Source organism: Panthera uncia, assembly GCF_023721935.1.
Source record: "Panthera uncia isolate 11264 chromosome C1 unlocalized genomic scaffold, Puncia_PCG_1.0 HiC_scaffold_3, whole genome shotgun sequence".
NCBI classification, from domain to species: Eukaryota; Metazoa; Chordata; class Mammalia; order Carnivora; family Felidae; genus Panthera; species Panthera uncia.
Window position 1 is genome coordinate 95,675,259 of NW_026057584.1, and position 18,444 is coordinate 95,693,702.

The following is an 18,444-nucleotide window of genomic DNA, read 5'->3' on the forward strand; positions in this document are numbered from 1 at the left end:
TTGTAGTTGTGATCCACGTGATTCAATGATGTCTGACATGTACTTTTCTTTCCTAGAAATCATCACAAAACTGGGATAAAAGGCTAAGTATTGACTCTTCGCTCCCAAGTGGCTTCGCTAGTCCGACAGATGAACTACCTCCCACTCGTATCAAGGAAAGTCACATTTTGGAAGGACTAAGAAAGCTACAGAAGCGAAAGGTGTTACTTGAACCCCCGTCAGTGATAACAAAATGGGGTTATAAAGATTGCATGAACTCAAATGAAGGAATATATTCTCCAGGAATTAAGAGTAGCAGCATCAAGGGGTATCCCCCCTGCAAACCAACTGACACGAGGAGCCCCAGCAAGGAGCCTCACGAGACATTTGTCTATGACACAGATTCCCATGATGATGCTGATGAGGACTCTTCCTCCTTAGCCTTGCTCCAGGCAGCTCCAAACCAGAGCTGCAGGCTGCACAGTCATAAATTAACCCACAGTGTTTCTGACAGCCTATTTGGCTGGGAGCTGAATAGAAAACACTTTACAGAAGGTATGTCCTCAGTTTACCCCAGGGAAAGTCCTGAGAATCAGACCAGTTGTGCCAGCAACTGCCCCTTGGAGAGGATGCTGTGCCCAAGTGTGCAGGCGCCTCAAGTACAGAGAGAGAGGGAGCCACGCGGTCAGGGCCATGTGGCTCTCAGTCTACAGCTTTCAGACACCGATGACAATGAAGCCTTTGATGAATTGCACATTGGTAGCAGTGACGAGAAAAGCCATTCAGACTTGTCACTGACTGCTGACACTGACAGATCCATGGAGAATCTGGACATCCTTATGGGATTTGGAAAATCTCAACTGGGGTCTCCTGATGAGGAGGAAAAACAAGTGCCCATCCCCTTAGAGAGTAGACCAAAGACGTTTAGCTTCATTAAGCAGCAAAGGGTTGTAAAAAGGACTTCTTCAGAAGAATGCATTACCGTCATATTTGACGCGGAAGATGGCGAGCCCATTGAATTCAGCTCTCACCAGACTGGCTTTGTCACTGTTACCAGAAATGAAATTTCTATCAATTCGGCCCCTACTGGACCCAAGGCAGAACACACTGAAATTTTACCTCAGGGAATGGCTCATTTACAGCCAGGAGCTGCAGCAAGAGACTACACTTTCTTGAACAGACCTGAAGAGCAAACTGAGAAAAACATTCCAAAAGATGACATAGATAATGTTACTGTGGCACCCACTGACTCTTTCAGCCCCAGGACAGTCACACAAAATACTCAGCGACCAAGACCAGCCAAACCAACACTCACTGTGTCATGCCAGAGTAATTCTAGGTCTTCAGTGTCCATGGGTATCTATCAAAAACAAAGTCTGACAAAAATCCCTGCCAGGGGCAAGTCTTCACCTCAGAAATCAAAAATGATAGAGCCTGAACTCTCCTCAAGAGTGCCCTCATCGGGCCCAGTGTCTCTTGAAAAATCACCAGCCTTAGCTCCTGGGAAGCTCTCACGGTTCAAGAAGACTGAGGGCCCAGCACCCCTTTTTGATTTGCAGCCAGATTCACACATTCCAAAACACCCTGGCCAACTTCCTCATGGCTCCAAAATGTCCAGCAGAAAGGATTGGGTTCAGTGCTCCAAGAGTCAGATTCCAGCATCACAGTTACTGCCAAGGCCCCTCAATGAGCCAGGTGACAATGGAGAACCCCCGACAAGGGACAAACACTGTGACCCTGGGCCAGAGGCAGGGATGAAATCACCTCCCCCCCCACCCCCTCCAGACAGGTCAGGCTCCCTTCTCATCAGGCCCAGTTATGACTATTTGCCACCACCCTCATCTGCCAAGCCTGACACCAGGGTCCCCAATGAAACAGCAAGGACCATATTCAAATCCCCACCTCTGAAGGGATCCTCTGCTCCTATTATCTCTTCTAATCAGATCATGACAGAAGTGCCAGGGAAGAAACCTTCTGTGGCCTTCAAAAAGCCTATCTTCACTCACCCTCTGCCCTCCACAGAAAGAGTGATTCAAACCAGATGTTCCACTCATACCCCAAGCAGCTCATTTGCTGTGATGGCCCCAGGGCCCCTAAAGGTCTCTCCAAAGAGAGGTGTCCCCAGAACCCCACCTCACCAAACGCTTGGGATCACACAAGCAGACACAGGGTTACGGACTCCCAAGAATTGTCCTTCAGGCCCTGAGCCACTGGAAATATCATCCCCCAAAAGTGTGTCCCCAGGAAGAAAAGGACAAATGAATGACTGTGTCCCCACCTCACCCAAGCCTGCCTTCTTAGGGGCGAATGAATCACCATCATCTCAGGGTAACAGTCACTCATCATCACCCTCCTCCAAAAGCCATAACACCCCACATGGTTGTCAAAGCGCTCATGAGAAAGGGCTGAAAACTCGCCTCCCGGTTGGGCTCAGAGTCCTCATGAAATCTCCCCAATTGCTCAGGAAAAGTTCTACAGTGCCAGGGAAACATGAAAAAGACAGTCTGAATGAAGCCTCTAAAAGCTCTGTGGCTGTGAGCAAGGCTAAGCCAGAGGATGCTGGGAATCCAGTGAGCATGGAGACCACAGTGGGAGAAAGAACTGTGACTCCACTGTGTTTTCAGGCACAAGGCAATTTGGCTGAAGGGCTTCCCCTGGAAACGGCAATGCCAGAGTCATTGGATAATAGCACCCTTGAGGCTGATGGAAAAGATGGGGTAGAAAACAGGGCTGTGAAAAGATCCCTTTCCTCCAATAAGCCACACTTAAAACCGGCTCTAGGCATGAATGGAGCCAAAGCCCGCAGCCAGAGTTTCAGTGCTCACTCGGGTGACAAGCCCCCTACTCCCCCCATGGAAGGGCCAGGCAAAGTTCGAACTCAGATTATTACCAACACTGCTGAGAGAGGCAACTCCCTCACTCGACAGAGCTCCTCCGCGGAAGTCTCGCCCAACAAGACCCCTTCTGCTCCCATGTCTGACAGTCTCCCCGGTGTGGGGAGGCCTCTGGGACATCTCTCCACCAGGCAAGCCTCCCTAGGGAGTGCAGGCAGCAGCCCCAGTAACCAGCATGGGAGCCCAAGCAAGTTGCCTTTGAGGGTCCCTCCAACATCTGAAGGGCTCCTTGTCCCCTGTGGAATGGAAGACAAGCAGGGCTATGCAGAGGGAGGATGTCCCACCATGGCTGTCCCTGAGGAACCAAACAGTGACCACTACACATGCCCACCCACCCCAGCAGATTGCCCACGAGCCCCGCAGAATCCGGGGAGGACAGAGCGTCCACACAGTTTTGAAACAAGCAGGACCTCCAAGCTAGAAACTTCTGGAATGTGTCCAGATACTTCTACAACCAGGACTGGTGCTGTGAGCCCCGAAGCCCCCCTCTCACCCACAATTGAAGAAAAGGTCATGTTGTGCATTCAGGAAAACGTGGAAAAGGGCCAAGTGCAAACAAAGTCCCCCTCTGTGGAAGCGAAGCCAAAGCCGGGGCCTTCTTTAGCCAGCTGGTTTGGTTTTCGGAGGAGTCGACTTCCAGCTCTCAGTAGCAAGAAAATGGATGTCTCCAAAACCAAAGTGGAAAAAAAGGATGCAAAAGGTTTGGGGTTTGGAAACAAACAGCTAAAATCGGAGAGAAAAAAAGAGAAAAAGAAGCCTGAGCTGCAGTGTAAAATGGAAAATGAGCTTGCCAGGAACACTAGGTTGGCACAGAGTCCAGACAGTAGTTTACAAAGCAAAAATACTTTGAAGACCCCACAAGACGTCTATGACCAAACGAAGTTTGAACCAAGAAGTAGACCCAGCCCTGTCACATGTTCAACGAAAGATACATTTATGACGGAACTTTTGAACAGGTAAGGTCTTGGCAAAGAGGGTGGCAGTGTCAAGGGGTCCCCCCCCAAAACAGGGAGGGTCGTTTGTTTCCTGCACATGAAATGCTGGTCAAGCATGTTTTCATGCAAATAGAAATGCACAGTGGCAGCAGTCTTTTGTACATTAGCCAGAATTTAAACAATGAAATAAAAGTTAGCCATAAAATGATAATTTAGTCCATGTTACTTTGTTAACCAAATCAATGGTCTTTGAAATTAAAGAATGGTAAGTTTTATCAAGGTTGATAGAAATTCAGCCTACACTGGGACCGTGGATTGTACCCACATGGCATGAAATGGAACAAAATTACACATACGTTTTAAGGTATGCCGACCTCATTGATTGTGCCAAGCAAGCAAACGTATACTTAGAAACGTTCCAGAGGTAATTACATTTCCTGCTGATCTCAAGCCAGACATGTATTTAGCAATCACTCTTCAGTGGCTTTTATTTTGCTCCCTCCTTCCCCCATCTCACAAGCAGTAAGTAAGTAAGTAAGTAAGTAAGTAAATAAATAAATAAATAAATAAATAAATAAATATCAAATCTAAACTGACACACTCCTGGGATGTCAGGTGAAGATCTGATCAAGGCCACTGACAAACATTTATCACTCAAAGGTTTAAAGACAAAGAGATACAAAGAGGTTACCTTAAACATCAAAGGATTGGGAAAAGTAGTGATTGAAGAAGAGCAATGTAATTTATCAGAGGAATCACTTTCTACCTGCAGAGTTGATAAGAAAGCCGCTCAACAGACAGAAAGTGGATCAAATAATGTTTCCTGCAGGAGTGTGTTAAAGGGCAGCTCCCAGGGTTCCTGCCTCACCAGCAGCTCTACGAGCACTCAAGGAAACCACAAGAAAAACATCAAAACCAAAGCCGATGTGGAAATACCGAAAAGCTCCCTGGTAAGTGCTCCCCCCATCCTGGTTATGAAGTGAATCTGGTTGGGTTCTTTCTAGCTAAGCTGATGGCAATGTACAAGCACAAGATTATCGGGTGAATGGGGGGAGAAAGTTCAAGGAAAAGGAGAGACACCTGGTGACAGCAGAGAAGTGAGAGCAATATTGCAAATGGAGTCGCTGCCTCCAGGATCTTTTCTGGGTTAGCTGCCTTTCAGGGCAGTATAACCAGAGTGCCTGCAACTGATAGGCTGGTGTCATCTTCAGATTAGGCTCCTGTGCAGGGGATTTATTTTGATGATCATTTCCTTCATTTCCAACAACACAAAAAGGCGTGGACATGATTATAAAACATAATAGTGCTAAACAATTGGAGAGATTGTTGGCTATTTTGATGGCTCGATTTAAGCACTGTTCTTTTTTTTTTTTTTTTTTTTCTGAAAGCTGTATGTACCAATTCCTCTCACCTAGACAGAAAGTATTGAAGAAATCTATTTTGGAACTTGATTCCCTATTATTGAGTCTCTTAATTATGAAGTGAAAAACTCAACTCAGGGGTAATTTCTTTTAAGAAATGAAAGGGCCTGGGTAGCTCAGTTGTTAAGTGGCTGACTCTTGATTTTGGCTCAGGTCATGATCTCATGATTCATGAGATCTGGTCCCAAGTCTAGCTCTGTGATGACAGCATGGAGTCTGCTTGGGGTTCTCTATCTCCCTCTCTCTCTTCCCCTGCCCTGCTCATGTGTCATGTGAGCTCTCTCTCTCTCTCTCCCTCTCTCCCTCTCTCCCTCTCCCTCTCCCTCTCCCTCTCTCAAAAATAAATATTTAAAAAATGAAAGAGTATTTTTATATTTCCCCAGGATATGCTTGTTTCAAATAATATTTTGGTTTTAAAATTACCTTAAATTGCATTTGCTCTCCTTACCTTCTTTCTGTTCTTGCATAATTGATTTGGTGATATTTATTGTTCCTTTGTATAAGTTTTGAAGCACTTCCACAAACAAAAAGAAATTCTTTTTATAGAATTACTGTATCCATATGTTTTTGTACTATAATAAAAGAGATTGTAAAATATGGTACATACTACCATTTTCTTAGGAAAAACCTGAAATATAAAGTAATTATACATTTTTTTTCTAGAGTGTTTCACAGGAGATTTTAGAAGTAATCATGATTGGCATTCATTATTATTAATTACTAGTTTAATTAATTCTTGATATTTAGGATCCCTTAGAATTTCATAGACATAATTTAATTTAACACAAATGCACATTTTTCTTTCAAATAGCTTTGGACTCGGAAGAGCTATAAAGTTTTTGGGTTTTTTTTTTGGTTTTTTTTTTTTTCAAATGCTCTGAAGTCATATTGCAAACTAGGTCCTTGCAAAAGTCTCCCCCCCCCCCCCCCCCCCCCCGCCCCGCCTTTTGCCTTTTTCTTCTGGGCTTCCATGGTATCCTCCCTTCTTTGAAAATGTAGATGTCCCCCGCATTGTAAAATCACAAATTATAAGCATATGTAAGGCTGCCCTTGTAGTGTCACCGAAAGGAAAGAGAGAATGAACAGTGTGGAAACGTGCAATATGCCAGAAATTCAATCCAACTGATCTAAAACTTTGATAGCCTGGCAGAGCCTCTTATCAGAGGCACTCAATTTAACTATGCCCCATTTAATATGTTTCTGACAGCTTAGGGTATATATCTTTGCTGCACAGAAATACCAAAAAAACAAAAAAACCTTTGTTTGGCTTTCACAATTTCATTTTTACTTTCTCGTTACTTCCTAACACTACAGTAATTTCTGTGCTTTTTGTCTCTCGTCTTCAGTCTTTCACTGAATTACTACATTTCAGGGTAGTAATAAGTGTCCTTTGGTCCTTCCAGAATATCAGCAAGAAACATTCTTATTATTTTCTGTGAAGTACAAAGATTACTTAACCACCCCAAAATACATAATCAATAGGGATATGCTAATTTTTTCTAGTTAGCTGCAAGAGGAAATTAGTCATGCTGGGAAGCTTTTCCATACAGAGGAATATTATTAACCTGGATAGTTGACCACCTAGTCTTTTTTTTTTTTTTAATGTAAAATGCAGTGGGGTTTTTTTGTTTCATCTCCATAATCATCAATGTGGAATGGACTAAAATTACTAATTTCAGAAAGGACATTGCCATAGTCTCCTTTGGGACTAGTACAAGACTAGCAGTGAAAACCTATTTATTATATGTTATCAGCCTGTACAGGAAGGAAATTAGTTGCAAAATAGGATATATTGTAATACCATAGCACATTGATGGGAATGCCCATGAACCTCTTAAAATTCAGAGTTTGAGGGAATTTTCCCCTACTAGAGCTCAAGGTAAATTTCCCATTTGCTTATTTTAAACTCTATTGCAGAGAATCTTTCTGACAGTATTCACTCGGGATGAAAACAGTAGCTACGCATAATACATTACGTGTCACATGGGTTTTGTTTTGTTTTGTTTTTTAGTGAAATCACTGTTCAAAATGTTATAATATACCACCATCTCTTCCCTTTACACACCAAGACTATATTCAGTTATGAGGGTCCTCAGGGACTGTATTCTAATCTATGCTGATACATGAGCATTTCCATACATGTAACAAATTCATGTATGTAGCAGACCTGCACTGCATTCACTGGTAGCTGCATATCAATACCCATTTTCAGGATTGCTAGATACATTTTAAAATATGTGTAAAAGTCCCATTAATTCTTTGCTGAATTCAATCTTTTTCTCTTTTCAGAACCTTAATTAGAGGCTTATGTCCCCATTTAGGCCATCATTCACAGACCACTTAGCTCTAATTTTTGTGTAATTTAGACAAGGGCCATGTTACTTTGTACTTCTACTTGAATTATATAAAATCATGACAAGAGGGGAAAAGGCATCCCCAGGAAAGATTGCATAGGTATTAAGTAAATAAGAAAGAAAGAAATGCACTCTACTTGTTATGTGTTATAAATCCTTCCTTCCTATGGATTCAGATAATTTTGTGTAATAAGAAGTCTCAAGGGAAGACAGCTCAAGGCTCCTACTTGACTATCACTGGACAAAATAAAAATTGTTAACAAAATTAACGAGATCGTATACCTTCTTCATGCGCTGGGAAGAGATGGCCGTTTTAATATGGGTATTTTAATTTAAATTATGAGTATTTTTTTTCAGCCAGTGTCCCATAGTGTGAAAAAAATCACATATGCTAATAAAAAAAGCATCAAATACTATCCCATAAAAATGATACGGTGGTGATGAAATAGCATAAAATAGTACAATAATTACGCAAATTGTTATCATCTTATTAAGTTCTGCAAAATGTTGTAATTTCAACATCCTTAATTGAACAGTTCTGTACTAAATGCATTTTGATGCTAATAAGAAGCATGCATATTTTGACCTCCTCCTGCAATTTTTTTTAAACGACTAACTTTTCTAAAAGTAATGCCTTTTAGAGTTTTCCTTCCAAAGATCGCTTCTTGTCTCACTTAGGTTCATTATATTCTGTTCTTTTGCAATAAATGTTGTTTTCTGGGAAGCAGTTTATGTTGGGATGATTTATAGAAGACATAGAAGCAGAATTCCAAATGAAGGGTATCCCCAAATGTTGGGTGTGTGTCTGTGTGTGCATGTGTTGAATTATTTTTTCCATTTTCCTCCAGGGTCCTTTGTAAACTCATTCCTCCCTGCCTTTTCTAATTATAGGGGTGAATAGAATATAATGGGCACAGTGACACTTTACTGGTTTCCTGTTAGGGATTAGTATTTGGTACAGTTCTTGACTACAACTGCAGACCCCAAAAGATGGACAGAAGTTGGAGGTGTACCATTAGAAGGCCCCTGACATACTGACAACAAACTTAAACCAAAAATAGCCCATAGTTATTGCTTGAATTACCTGCTACTTCTTATCAAATAGGACATTACTGACATTAGGTTGTGTCTGTTTCTGGTAGAACAATGCTTGAGAAAATTCTACATCTCTAATCACTATTCTTTTCTGAGCCAAACTTCTGGGTTTTGTGACCACTCCTATCTTTGAAGGGCTTCATCACGTGAAGATCGTCCCACTTGTGCCTATCTTTGGCAAATTCTTAATCTTGAGTTGGCAGCCCCTGATCCCCAGCAAAGTTCCTACAATGACTCACCAATACCCAGACCCTGTGCGATCAAGAATGAAAATTCATTTTAAATTCAGCTGATGAAAAATATAATTAGCAAGGGGAATCTGCTGCCAAAACAAATCATGCCCCTCATTTCCATAGGCAAATGGATTTTTTTTTAATTCCTCGCCACTTCACATTGGAATCTACTTGTATAGATGATTAGAACCAACAAGTATGCCATTCTGAGGCATGCCTCATTTTCCACTCCTTTGCTAGTTCTTCACCCATCTCCTTTGGATTTTCCTCTCATGGGTCATCTACTCCTCACGGGTCATCAGCCTAGGAAAGCTGAAAGAACCAGGGACCTTGTCTACAAGCCCTGTTCCTCTGATAAATACCCAGAGGCCACGTTTAACATTTGCTGTTAAGCACAGAACGCCCTAGAAAAGTTCTGACAGAGAGCTGAAAGGTAGGACAAAAGGATGGCCTTTTGTTTTCTGTCTTGAATATGATACTTGGAGAAAAGTGGTGGTGAAGTTCCACAGATTGGTTAGGAAACAAGAAGGGAAGGGAAGCAGGGAAGTTAAACACACACACACACACACACACACACACACACACACACACACTTGGAAAATTTTTGCTACTCTTAAATAAAAATGTTGCTTGTATATACGTGGAGTACTGCCTACATATCTAACTGGCAGACACTAAAAAAATATCCTAGTTCTTGGGAAGGTCTAGAAAGGACATCTGTGACAGTATCATGCACTATGAAAAATTTAATTATAGCAATGAATAGGGGCCAGGAGTGCCCCCTCTAAAACTGAAATCCTTTCTGACCTTGAAAAGATCACTAACCCTGTATGAGCCTCTTCCTCATCTGTAAGATGAGAATCTTATTTTAATTATTGGAATCTTTAGTTTAGAATCTCACAGGCTGATAAAGATGATGATTCATCTACATTCCAGCAGGTTAGCAGGGCACCCCCAGTTTAGGAAAACCTAAAGGAAATATTATTTTACATAACAGGTAAGGAAAAACATTAAATATGTTGGCATAAGAGTTGGTATGCACTGAAAATACAAACAGATTTCCTTGATGTGTCTATAAATGAGGTTGGAAGCTTCAGATTGGGTTGATGGAAATGAAGGTGTTTTGGGATCCCTTTTTCAGTGAGTCTTTTGATCGCCTTGTCACAAACAGATCCCTGAGCTAGGCAAAGCTTGGAAGGCAAATAAGTAACACATTAGCCTTGCTGATGCTCATGGCATTTTTCTTCTCTGCTGTGCATAAATGTCCACTACTGAAAACAGAGATTATTGATGAAGGCTTCCCCCACGACCACACCCTGCCCCGTTCCCTAACTTTCCTCTTCTGGACATGCTAACAAACAGGGGGATGCCTGCAGAGCAAAAGGCTGAAGAGGAAAGAAAGTGAGGAAGCATGGCCTCTGGATATTGAACCCTTGGTCTCTCCTTGTGAGGTTCAGGTAGCCATCTACATACTCTCTTGAGTCCACCACCGTCTGACTATCAGCATATACAGAATAAGCACCAATTACATTCTGATATTGGAACTGCAGTCTTAAGATATAAATATTGGTCTTATTCCATTAAATATGAAAAATAGGTAAAAGCTAAATATATCTCAAGGTCATTATGCACCATATGACTTTCAACATTGCAAGTATGAAATAAGAGTTTCTTGGCATTCCACTCAAGCCCCTGCACATGTCCACTGACAGCCTCTAATGCATGTGCCTAAGCAGAACTCCATTGCATTCAGTGCATGGTTCACATCATTATCATTGGCTGCCCAGGTGACCGATGGGGATATATTTTAAAAGGGCTTTTTGGGTCATTCTGCCAAGGACCACAAGCTGCCTTGATATTGAAGCCAAGTCTACTGGCATAGTCAAATGGACATTTGAGAACAACAAATTTCCCTCAAATGAACACAAATCTGGAGTCGGTACTACTTAGTTTGAATCCTGGTTCCACCACTTGGGTAATTACTTGTCTGTTTCTTCAGGAGGAGGAGGCTAACAATAGCACCTAGCATTATTCTAAGGATTATGAGATCATAGGCATTAAGAGCTCAAACAGCTCCTGCTCTATAGTATTGAAGAGCTTGCTTTTTAAATTATGGCTGGTATCGGGGCACCTGGGGGGCTCAGTCGGTTAAGCATCTGACTCTCCTGCTCAGATCATGATCTCATGGTTTGTGAGTTTGAGCCCCACATCAGGCTCTGCACTGACAGCTAGGAGCCTGCTTGGGATTCTCTCTCACTCCTTCTCTCTCTGCCCCTCCCCAGCTCTTGCACTTGCTTTCTCTCTCTCTGTCTCTCTCTCTGTCTCTGTCTCTGTCTCTCTCTCTCTCTGAAAATAAATATACTTTAAAAAATCTTAAATTACGGTTGGTACTGATAATGTTATTGTTGCTACTACTGTCACTAGATTGAGAAGGAGGGGACCTGAGTTGTAATCCCAGCATTTCCACTTACAATGTGTTTATGGAAACTTACTGGATCTCAGAATTCTCATTTGTAAAACACTGTGACTTTATTCAGGTCTCTAGAGTTCTGCTGAATGCTACCCCCTTCAGCATCTGGATATTTCAACTGAAATATAAGGGGAATGTTTTTGACCTAAAAAATCGATATAAATGTGTCACTGCTCTAGTCCACTAAGCATACATCATAGTCACCTTATGTTTCATCACAGAAAGAACAAAAAAAATAATTTTCTTAGAGAGTTACATTCCAGGAAAGGGTCAGGAGATCTAAGTATATTTCTTTCTTCTTATTAAAATAACTTGTGGTGAAAGTCACTGTCTCTGGAGGAATTATATGTCCTTTGACTTTAATTTCTCCTAACAGCTATGACTTTATTAAGTATTAAAAGCCAACGCTATTATCTCTAATTTTTTTTGGAGAATTAGTTACCCTGAAAATCCTCATTTTCAGGTCTGGGGTTATATTTCTGAAAATATGCTCTTGTGATTAAAACTTGTCATAAAGCCAAGTGAATGAAGAATCTTTGTATATGTATATGTACATACACAAGCTGACTCACACATGCCCACATTTGTTACAGAACCAACCACCATTCTGAGGATTGCGGACAATCTGTTGAATGTAATAAAGAAGAACTTACAGTATTTTCTTCTTGCCGCAGATAAAAGAAGCAAGCAGAGACCTGCAAGAGGATGAAGATGTGATTGCGGAGCCCACATTTCAGAGCCACATCATAGGTAAACATCCACGTCATGTACATCTTCATGGGTGATATTTTTTTAATGCAACCTTCTTGCAGACACAGTGTGTTCCTACAGAGCACGTCCCATGCCTCACCTCTGTGAGCACTGGGTCTTAACCTCTCACACAGGCTTCCTTTTATCTTCTCAGGCATTGGAAGCTACCATAAAGTAAGTGGTTCAAAGCAGGACCTATAGAGAAAACATGCGTGTTTTCAGAGCAATGCGCTGCAAACTGATGAGAAGTAGGTACTTGTCAGGATGAAATGGAAACAATGCTGAGTGTAAATAATTTCTCTGAGGAAAAAAATCAACTTTGAATCGATCCAGCTTCTATAATTGTCTCAAGAAGCATTCTGCACAACTGCCATAGAAATGTGGGGTGGTAGCTTTCTTAAATGGAATCATTTTTTAATTGAATATGTTTTACACACAGAATCTAATAGATTTCGGTGTACATGGCTTGCTGAAACTTCACAACTCATTTTCTTCATCATTTCTGTTAGAACCCTGATTACAAGTATCCGTGTGTGTGAAATAAGTTTGATTTGTCAGCTATTTCTTAAAATCGTGCCTAGGCCTAGGTGGAAGGTACTCAGCTTCCCAACACGAAAAGACTTTGCTGACCTTTTGCTGACCTGTTTTCAGCAGCCAGGAGGTAACTGGTGAGGTAGTTGTCTGTGACTATAATCCTTGTCAGGTGATAGCAGCCACCTTGGATGATGACAGAATAAGTTTTTCCTCAGGCTCCAAAAATAGCTATGAAAGCAAGCATGCCAATTAAGGAGTTTTACACCAGATACCAAGGCATGATGGAATAATTTCTTCTAATCACATTTGGGTATAGCAGTTGATATCGAATCCTATGTTCTAGGGCATGACAGCCCCACACATTTCTGGTTTCTAGTCTGGTTAGAGTATCCACTGCTCCTGTATCTTCAGCTGCCAGCTTCAAGCACCTCCCCACTCTTTGGGTCCTATAGAGACCCTCCATGGCTGGTTTTCTCGTGTACCCAGAAGTCTTCTGCAAACTGTAACTTACAGTTTCTCTCAGAGAGTTATTGTACCCCCACAGCTTAATGAGACCAGCACTCCATTGTTATTCTTTCCATTTGTAATTGAGGAGCCAAAAACCTTAACAAACAGCTGAATGAGTGCAGTCTGAATAAGATTATTATTCCAAGAAGACATCTTTTATTATAGTTGTCAATGTAAAATGCTTAAATTGGTATCAGTTCTGTGTAGCTAGCTAATATGCAAGTTAAATATTGTTTAACAACCTTCAAACATGACACTATGTAATGCCCTGCTGGATCATCATTTTTCTATAATGAGGTGTTCTCGGGCCTGTAAAATAACATATAAAATTCGAGGCTGATTTTTTTTTCAAAAGAACTACAGTAATGTATGCTTTCATAGGCTAGTGATTTTTTAGGTTTGCATTGTTTGACCCAATAGCTAGTCGCCACATGTCGCCATTTCAGGTTCAGTTCTAATTCATTAAAACTATGTCATATTAAAAATTAAGTTCCTCAGTGGCACTACACACATTTCAGGTGCTCACTGGCTACATATCCTATGTGGTCTGTGTGCACATTTCCATCATCACACAGAGCTCTGTTGGAAAGTGCTGCTTTAGATTACTCTCCTGGAAGTAAATTTGGACCATGCTTACGACAGAGACCTGACCTGGTCTTCACACTATGGAGATTTATCTCCTCAAACTAGGGGGGAACTATGTGAATAAGCTGCTATCGGCTACCAATAAAACAACAACTGCAAATCTGAGTAATCATTATATGGAATAAAGCCATTTGATCATTTTACACAATTAAAAAAACTGGAAGAAGGAAAACATGAAAGATGGGTAGCAGCTCAACAATGTTATCAAAAGCCCTGGCTTTTTGTCCTCAGACCTGTTGGGTTGCAAATTGATTTCCACCACTCTGGGCATTCCTTTATATTCAAGGCGCAAAGTATAAGGAAGAGTAAAAGCTCCATCACAATCCACCTGCTAGACTCCATCTTACATGTCGTTGAGGAGAACCAGATTATAAAGACAATCCTATCTGCAAAGGATGCTGGGAAAGTCAATATATTGCTACTCTTTATTGCATAAGGTAGCAGAGAGAACAAGGTTGAGAACATTCCCTGGGTTAATCAATCCATAAGATCACTGCAAACCTTGTAAAAACTTCATCCATTTGGAGACTGAAGGAGACTCAACAAACAAGTGGGTATTTCTCTTTATTCCACAAGAATGACTGAGAAGGTATTTTTAGCATGCTGGTAAACCCAATATTCTTCATTTTGTCTAAGCTAAGTATTGTCACATAGCCTCAAAATGTTATATAAGCATAGAATATGCTTTGCAACCGAGCAAATCTAAATATGTTATCCTTCTAACCAAATAACAGCTAATGTCATTAACAAAGAAGAATAATCAGAAAATTTGTGAATCTGAATGTTTACATTTTTGTCATGTTAGTTTAATCAAAATATTAGGAGTTGGTTATAACATAAAGTAGCATTAACTAAGCCTGCTTTATATTGAAATTCAAGATTCATAAATTAACTAAAATAATACAACTAGTTTTTTTTCTTTAAAATCACCCTGATAAATGTCAGACTTCCACGTTAATAAACAACAAGAAAATGACTAGCCCAGCCTAATAGAAGTGCTATCACAAATGATCATAAAGCTCATATTTCTAATTGTTCTTTCCTGCTATTTAACTATAATAGGTTCACCCTGTGTATTATATTTATTATCTAATGGGATTAAATGATCAGTAGGAATTCAAAAAACATTGTTTCATATTAAGAACACTGGCCAGTGATAGTATCAAAAATAATCCTCTAAGCAGAGGCAGAGGATCTGGAAATTCCTCTAAAGAGGAGGAAATGTCTTTTGAGGAGTTTAAGGAAGAAACCAAGCAGAATTGAATGATATCCAAGAAGACAAGGATTCATGGTAGGCTCTAGTGAAATGAAGGATATGTATTATTTTCTCCAAATTTAAAAGAGTTACAAAGAATAATCTGTCCAAAAGCCCAATGGTCAAATGTCCCAGTGCCCCATGGCTGCATGAAATCTGTTTACCCTCCCCTGTTGGTTGGTTGCCCTCTTTGTCTCTTAGTTCTAAAGGAAGGCTTCTGGCTCCTATGACCAAAGGAGAGCATGACAAAGGGCATTGTCTAGCCCCAAGAATCTGGCTTTCTTTGGGTAGCTCTGTGGAGTTGCTTGGTACCCTCCTACCCACCTCAGGAATTTCCCCCAAGTGATCTTTCTGTCCTCCTCCTTTTTCCATTCTTCCCCAAACTGGCCTTAGCCAGCAGCTAATATATTATGCAGGAGGATAACAGGTACTCAATAAAGATCCCCTTTGACTTACTTACCAGACTATTCACCAGTTTATTTCCATTTTCCCAGGACATTTCATTTCACTATCCCTTGCTCTCTCCTAGACTTTAGCTAGCCAATCTGGTAGACTAACTCACATCAGTGGAGTAATAGGTGAAGCAGGTATCTTTTCAGGTCACATATTTGCATTATAACAAAGACTCAAGAAAAGTTTTACCTCCAGTTAAGAGGAACTCTTGAAACTTGTATTAAAGTTTCAGGCATTCACATCACTGGTTTGAGCAAATTATGGGGTGAGGAAGAAAGGACAGAATTAACCTGATTTCAGACAATAAATAGCACAAGGCACAGTGCCAGGGAGGAAAAATTATTTTGTCATATAACTGTACTTTTGAGAAATAGACTGCCTGAAGGCTAAGCAGTGGGACAAAGCTGTGTTGAGCCAAGTAGAGAAGATTTAGATAACTGGCTACAATCACCATTTCACCTCTGCCTAATATACAGACCTCATTCTCCTAATCTTTTCTCACTCAGCCATACAGCATGGAATCCACATAGCATTGTGCCCAATCTGGAGTTTGATACAAACAGAAAGGATGAAAGGGTCATATGACACATAGTTTCTATTGTCACATTCCAATGAAGGTCAAGGAATGCAGTAGCTTCTTCACACAGCAGAGGAGAGAAGGCCTGGACTGAGGTCAAAGTGTCTCTGGCTGTGGTTCTTAGGAGAGAAAGAGAAAGTCTCACAGACTCTTGAATCAAGTACCTCAGTTACATGGAGAATTTAAGAATCAAAACCTAGATGTGGATCTCATCCGAATGGAATGAGTTCTGGAACCTATCTTATTATATTAATATTGATGTGGTTTGGAGTGTTGGGGTTCAGAGCCTACGGCCAACATTCTTGAGATGTCTTCGGTGTAAAAAGGTGATTTTATTAAAGCATAGGGACAGGATCATGGAAAGAAAAGGCTGCACTGGGGCTGTGAAGAGTGATCATATAAGATTTTCTGTCCTATGGAGGGGAGATATTAGGGCTCCAGGAAATTGAGTCTATAGGTTTCTAGAGATTGCTTTTTTCTTGTAAATCATTAAGACAGTTGCAAACATATTGCAACATGGTTGGGGCTAGGGGGTGCAAGGGTGTTAGCTTTGCTTTGTCCTTAGCTTGCCTTTTGCTCCCTCATCAATATTAATGACCTAATACAATATGGTCAACCGTCATTATCTGTGCATAGATTATACAGCTTGAATTACCCAGACCACAATTATTTTCAATCCAAGACTGGATTTCCCTTAATTATTAGTATCAGTAGGGTTAGATTCAGATGGAAGTGAACGATACCCCAAAATACAGCGGTTTAAATAACAACAGAATTTTCTTGCTGTCACGCAGGACAGTCCAGAAGAAGGTAATCCAGGATGTTAGGACAGTGCCAGACTTCTCCCATCTTGCCCCTCTGGTTTATATGTTTTCCATTCCCAAGGCCACTTCATGGTTCAAGATGGCTTGAAAAACTATTCACTTTCCAACCAGAAAGATCCCTTTGTGAATACTTCCTAGCAGTTGACCCATGCCTTCTGCCATTGGCCAGTATGTAGTACATAGGATAGGAAACATGCCAGGCAGCAAGCCATATGTCCAGGAGGAAAAACAAAAAAGGAAGTTCTTTGGAAGAAAGGGGCAATGGCTTTCAGAGGACACATACCATTTTTAGCCTGCTGCTCACCCCCTACGAAGCTTACCTCCTTGGTAGAAACATAAATTGTCACTGTAATTTAAGAAAACTATAGAAAATAAATTTGAAGAGTTTTTGGAAAATACAGAATTTTAATGATGTATGCTTAGTTTTTGTTTTGCATGACCTGAGCAACCACTCTCTATTAGTATAGTTAATCTTGAGTAACTTTTTGAGAAAATATATTGATCTGGGATTAGTTTGCCACCACTGTGTCTACGAGTAATATATACTTAGTCACCCACAAAGTATATAAAGGCTCACATAAATCTTCTCTGAAATATAATGTATCTAGAATTTTCCTTTCTCTAGAATTAAAACCAAGAGGGTACCAGGCCTTTCAGGACTATAGGTGCCAGTCAATTAAAGTTAATGATAATAATCTGTCTCATTTTGAGAATATTACCAATTTTCCCCACTGAGAAAACTTGAAAAAAATCAGGAATTTTGTATACAGGGAGTGTCATTCATACTAAAAATAAAATTAAAGCATATTGTAGAAACTTGATGAGACTTTTACAACTTTTGATAGATGGCTATTTAAGTCAAATGTCACATTTTAAATAGTGTGCCGACATGTTTAAGCTTAATTGTAGAAAGGGTGAGTTATTGATCAAAACAAAATGTGAGTGGGAAGTACAAATGTTCTCAATAACAATTTTAGTAAATGATGTTCTGTTGACTGCTAACAGACTGGCACTGAACTGAGAACTATTTAGATAATAATGTCTATGGATGGGGAATAAGATGGAGTAGTGTACCTAAATTGGACATCTAAGAGGTACTATAAAGTAATAGGTTGGGAAAGGACACTTCCATGTGACTACATAGAGTTCTGCAATTTACAACTGCAAGTGACAAACTCTAAAGGGGAAGCTTTGCATCTGACAGCCATGACTACCTGTCATGAAGGTAGAACCATGGAAATAGGACCATCTGATTTCTTCTGACAAGGACTGGAAAGAGTAATATCAATTTTCATCCACTGAATATCCATTACATACTAAGTCCTGTGCTTGGAATATTACAGGTCATCCTCCTTGGTTTTGCTTTTGTTTTGTTTTTTTCATTCCTTTGTGGCTGGGTTTCTGTTGTTGTCATCTGTAAACTTGTTTCTGATAAGTACTTCTGATAAGTACTTCTGATAAACTACCAGAGAGAGTCACTAGCTGAGGCTCTGGTGGAGATTTCTGTACTTATGAGCC

At 40.6% G+C, this 18,444-nt stretch overlaps 1 protein-coding gene across 1 annotated transcript in view; it reads left to right on the forward strand.

Annotated features, from left to right (window-relative positions):
* Window positions 1-18,444, forward strand: part of NCKAP5 (NCK associated protein 5) — a 776,078-nt gene that overhangs the window by 668,738 nt on the left and 88,896 nt on the right. The window contains exons 18-20 of the mRNA XM_049615277.1: window positions 57-3,829; window positions 4,581-4,758; window positions 12,056-12,131. Coding sequence (XP_049471234.1) covers window positions 57-3,829; window positions 4,581-4,758; window positions 12,056-12,131 — 4,027 coding nt within the window. The remainder of the gene's footprint in view (window positions 1-56; window positions 3,830-4,580; window positions 4,759-12,055; window positions 12,132-18,444) is intronic.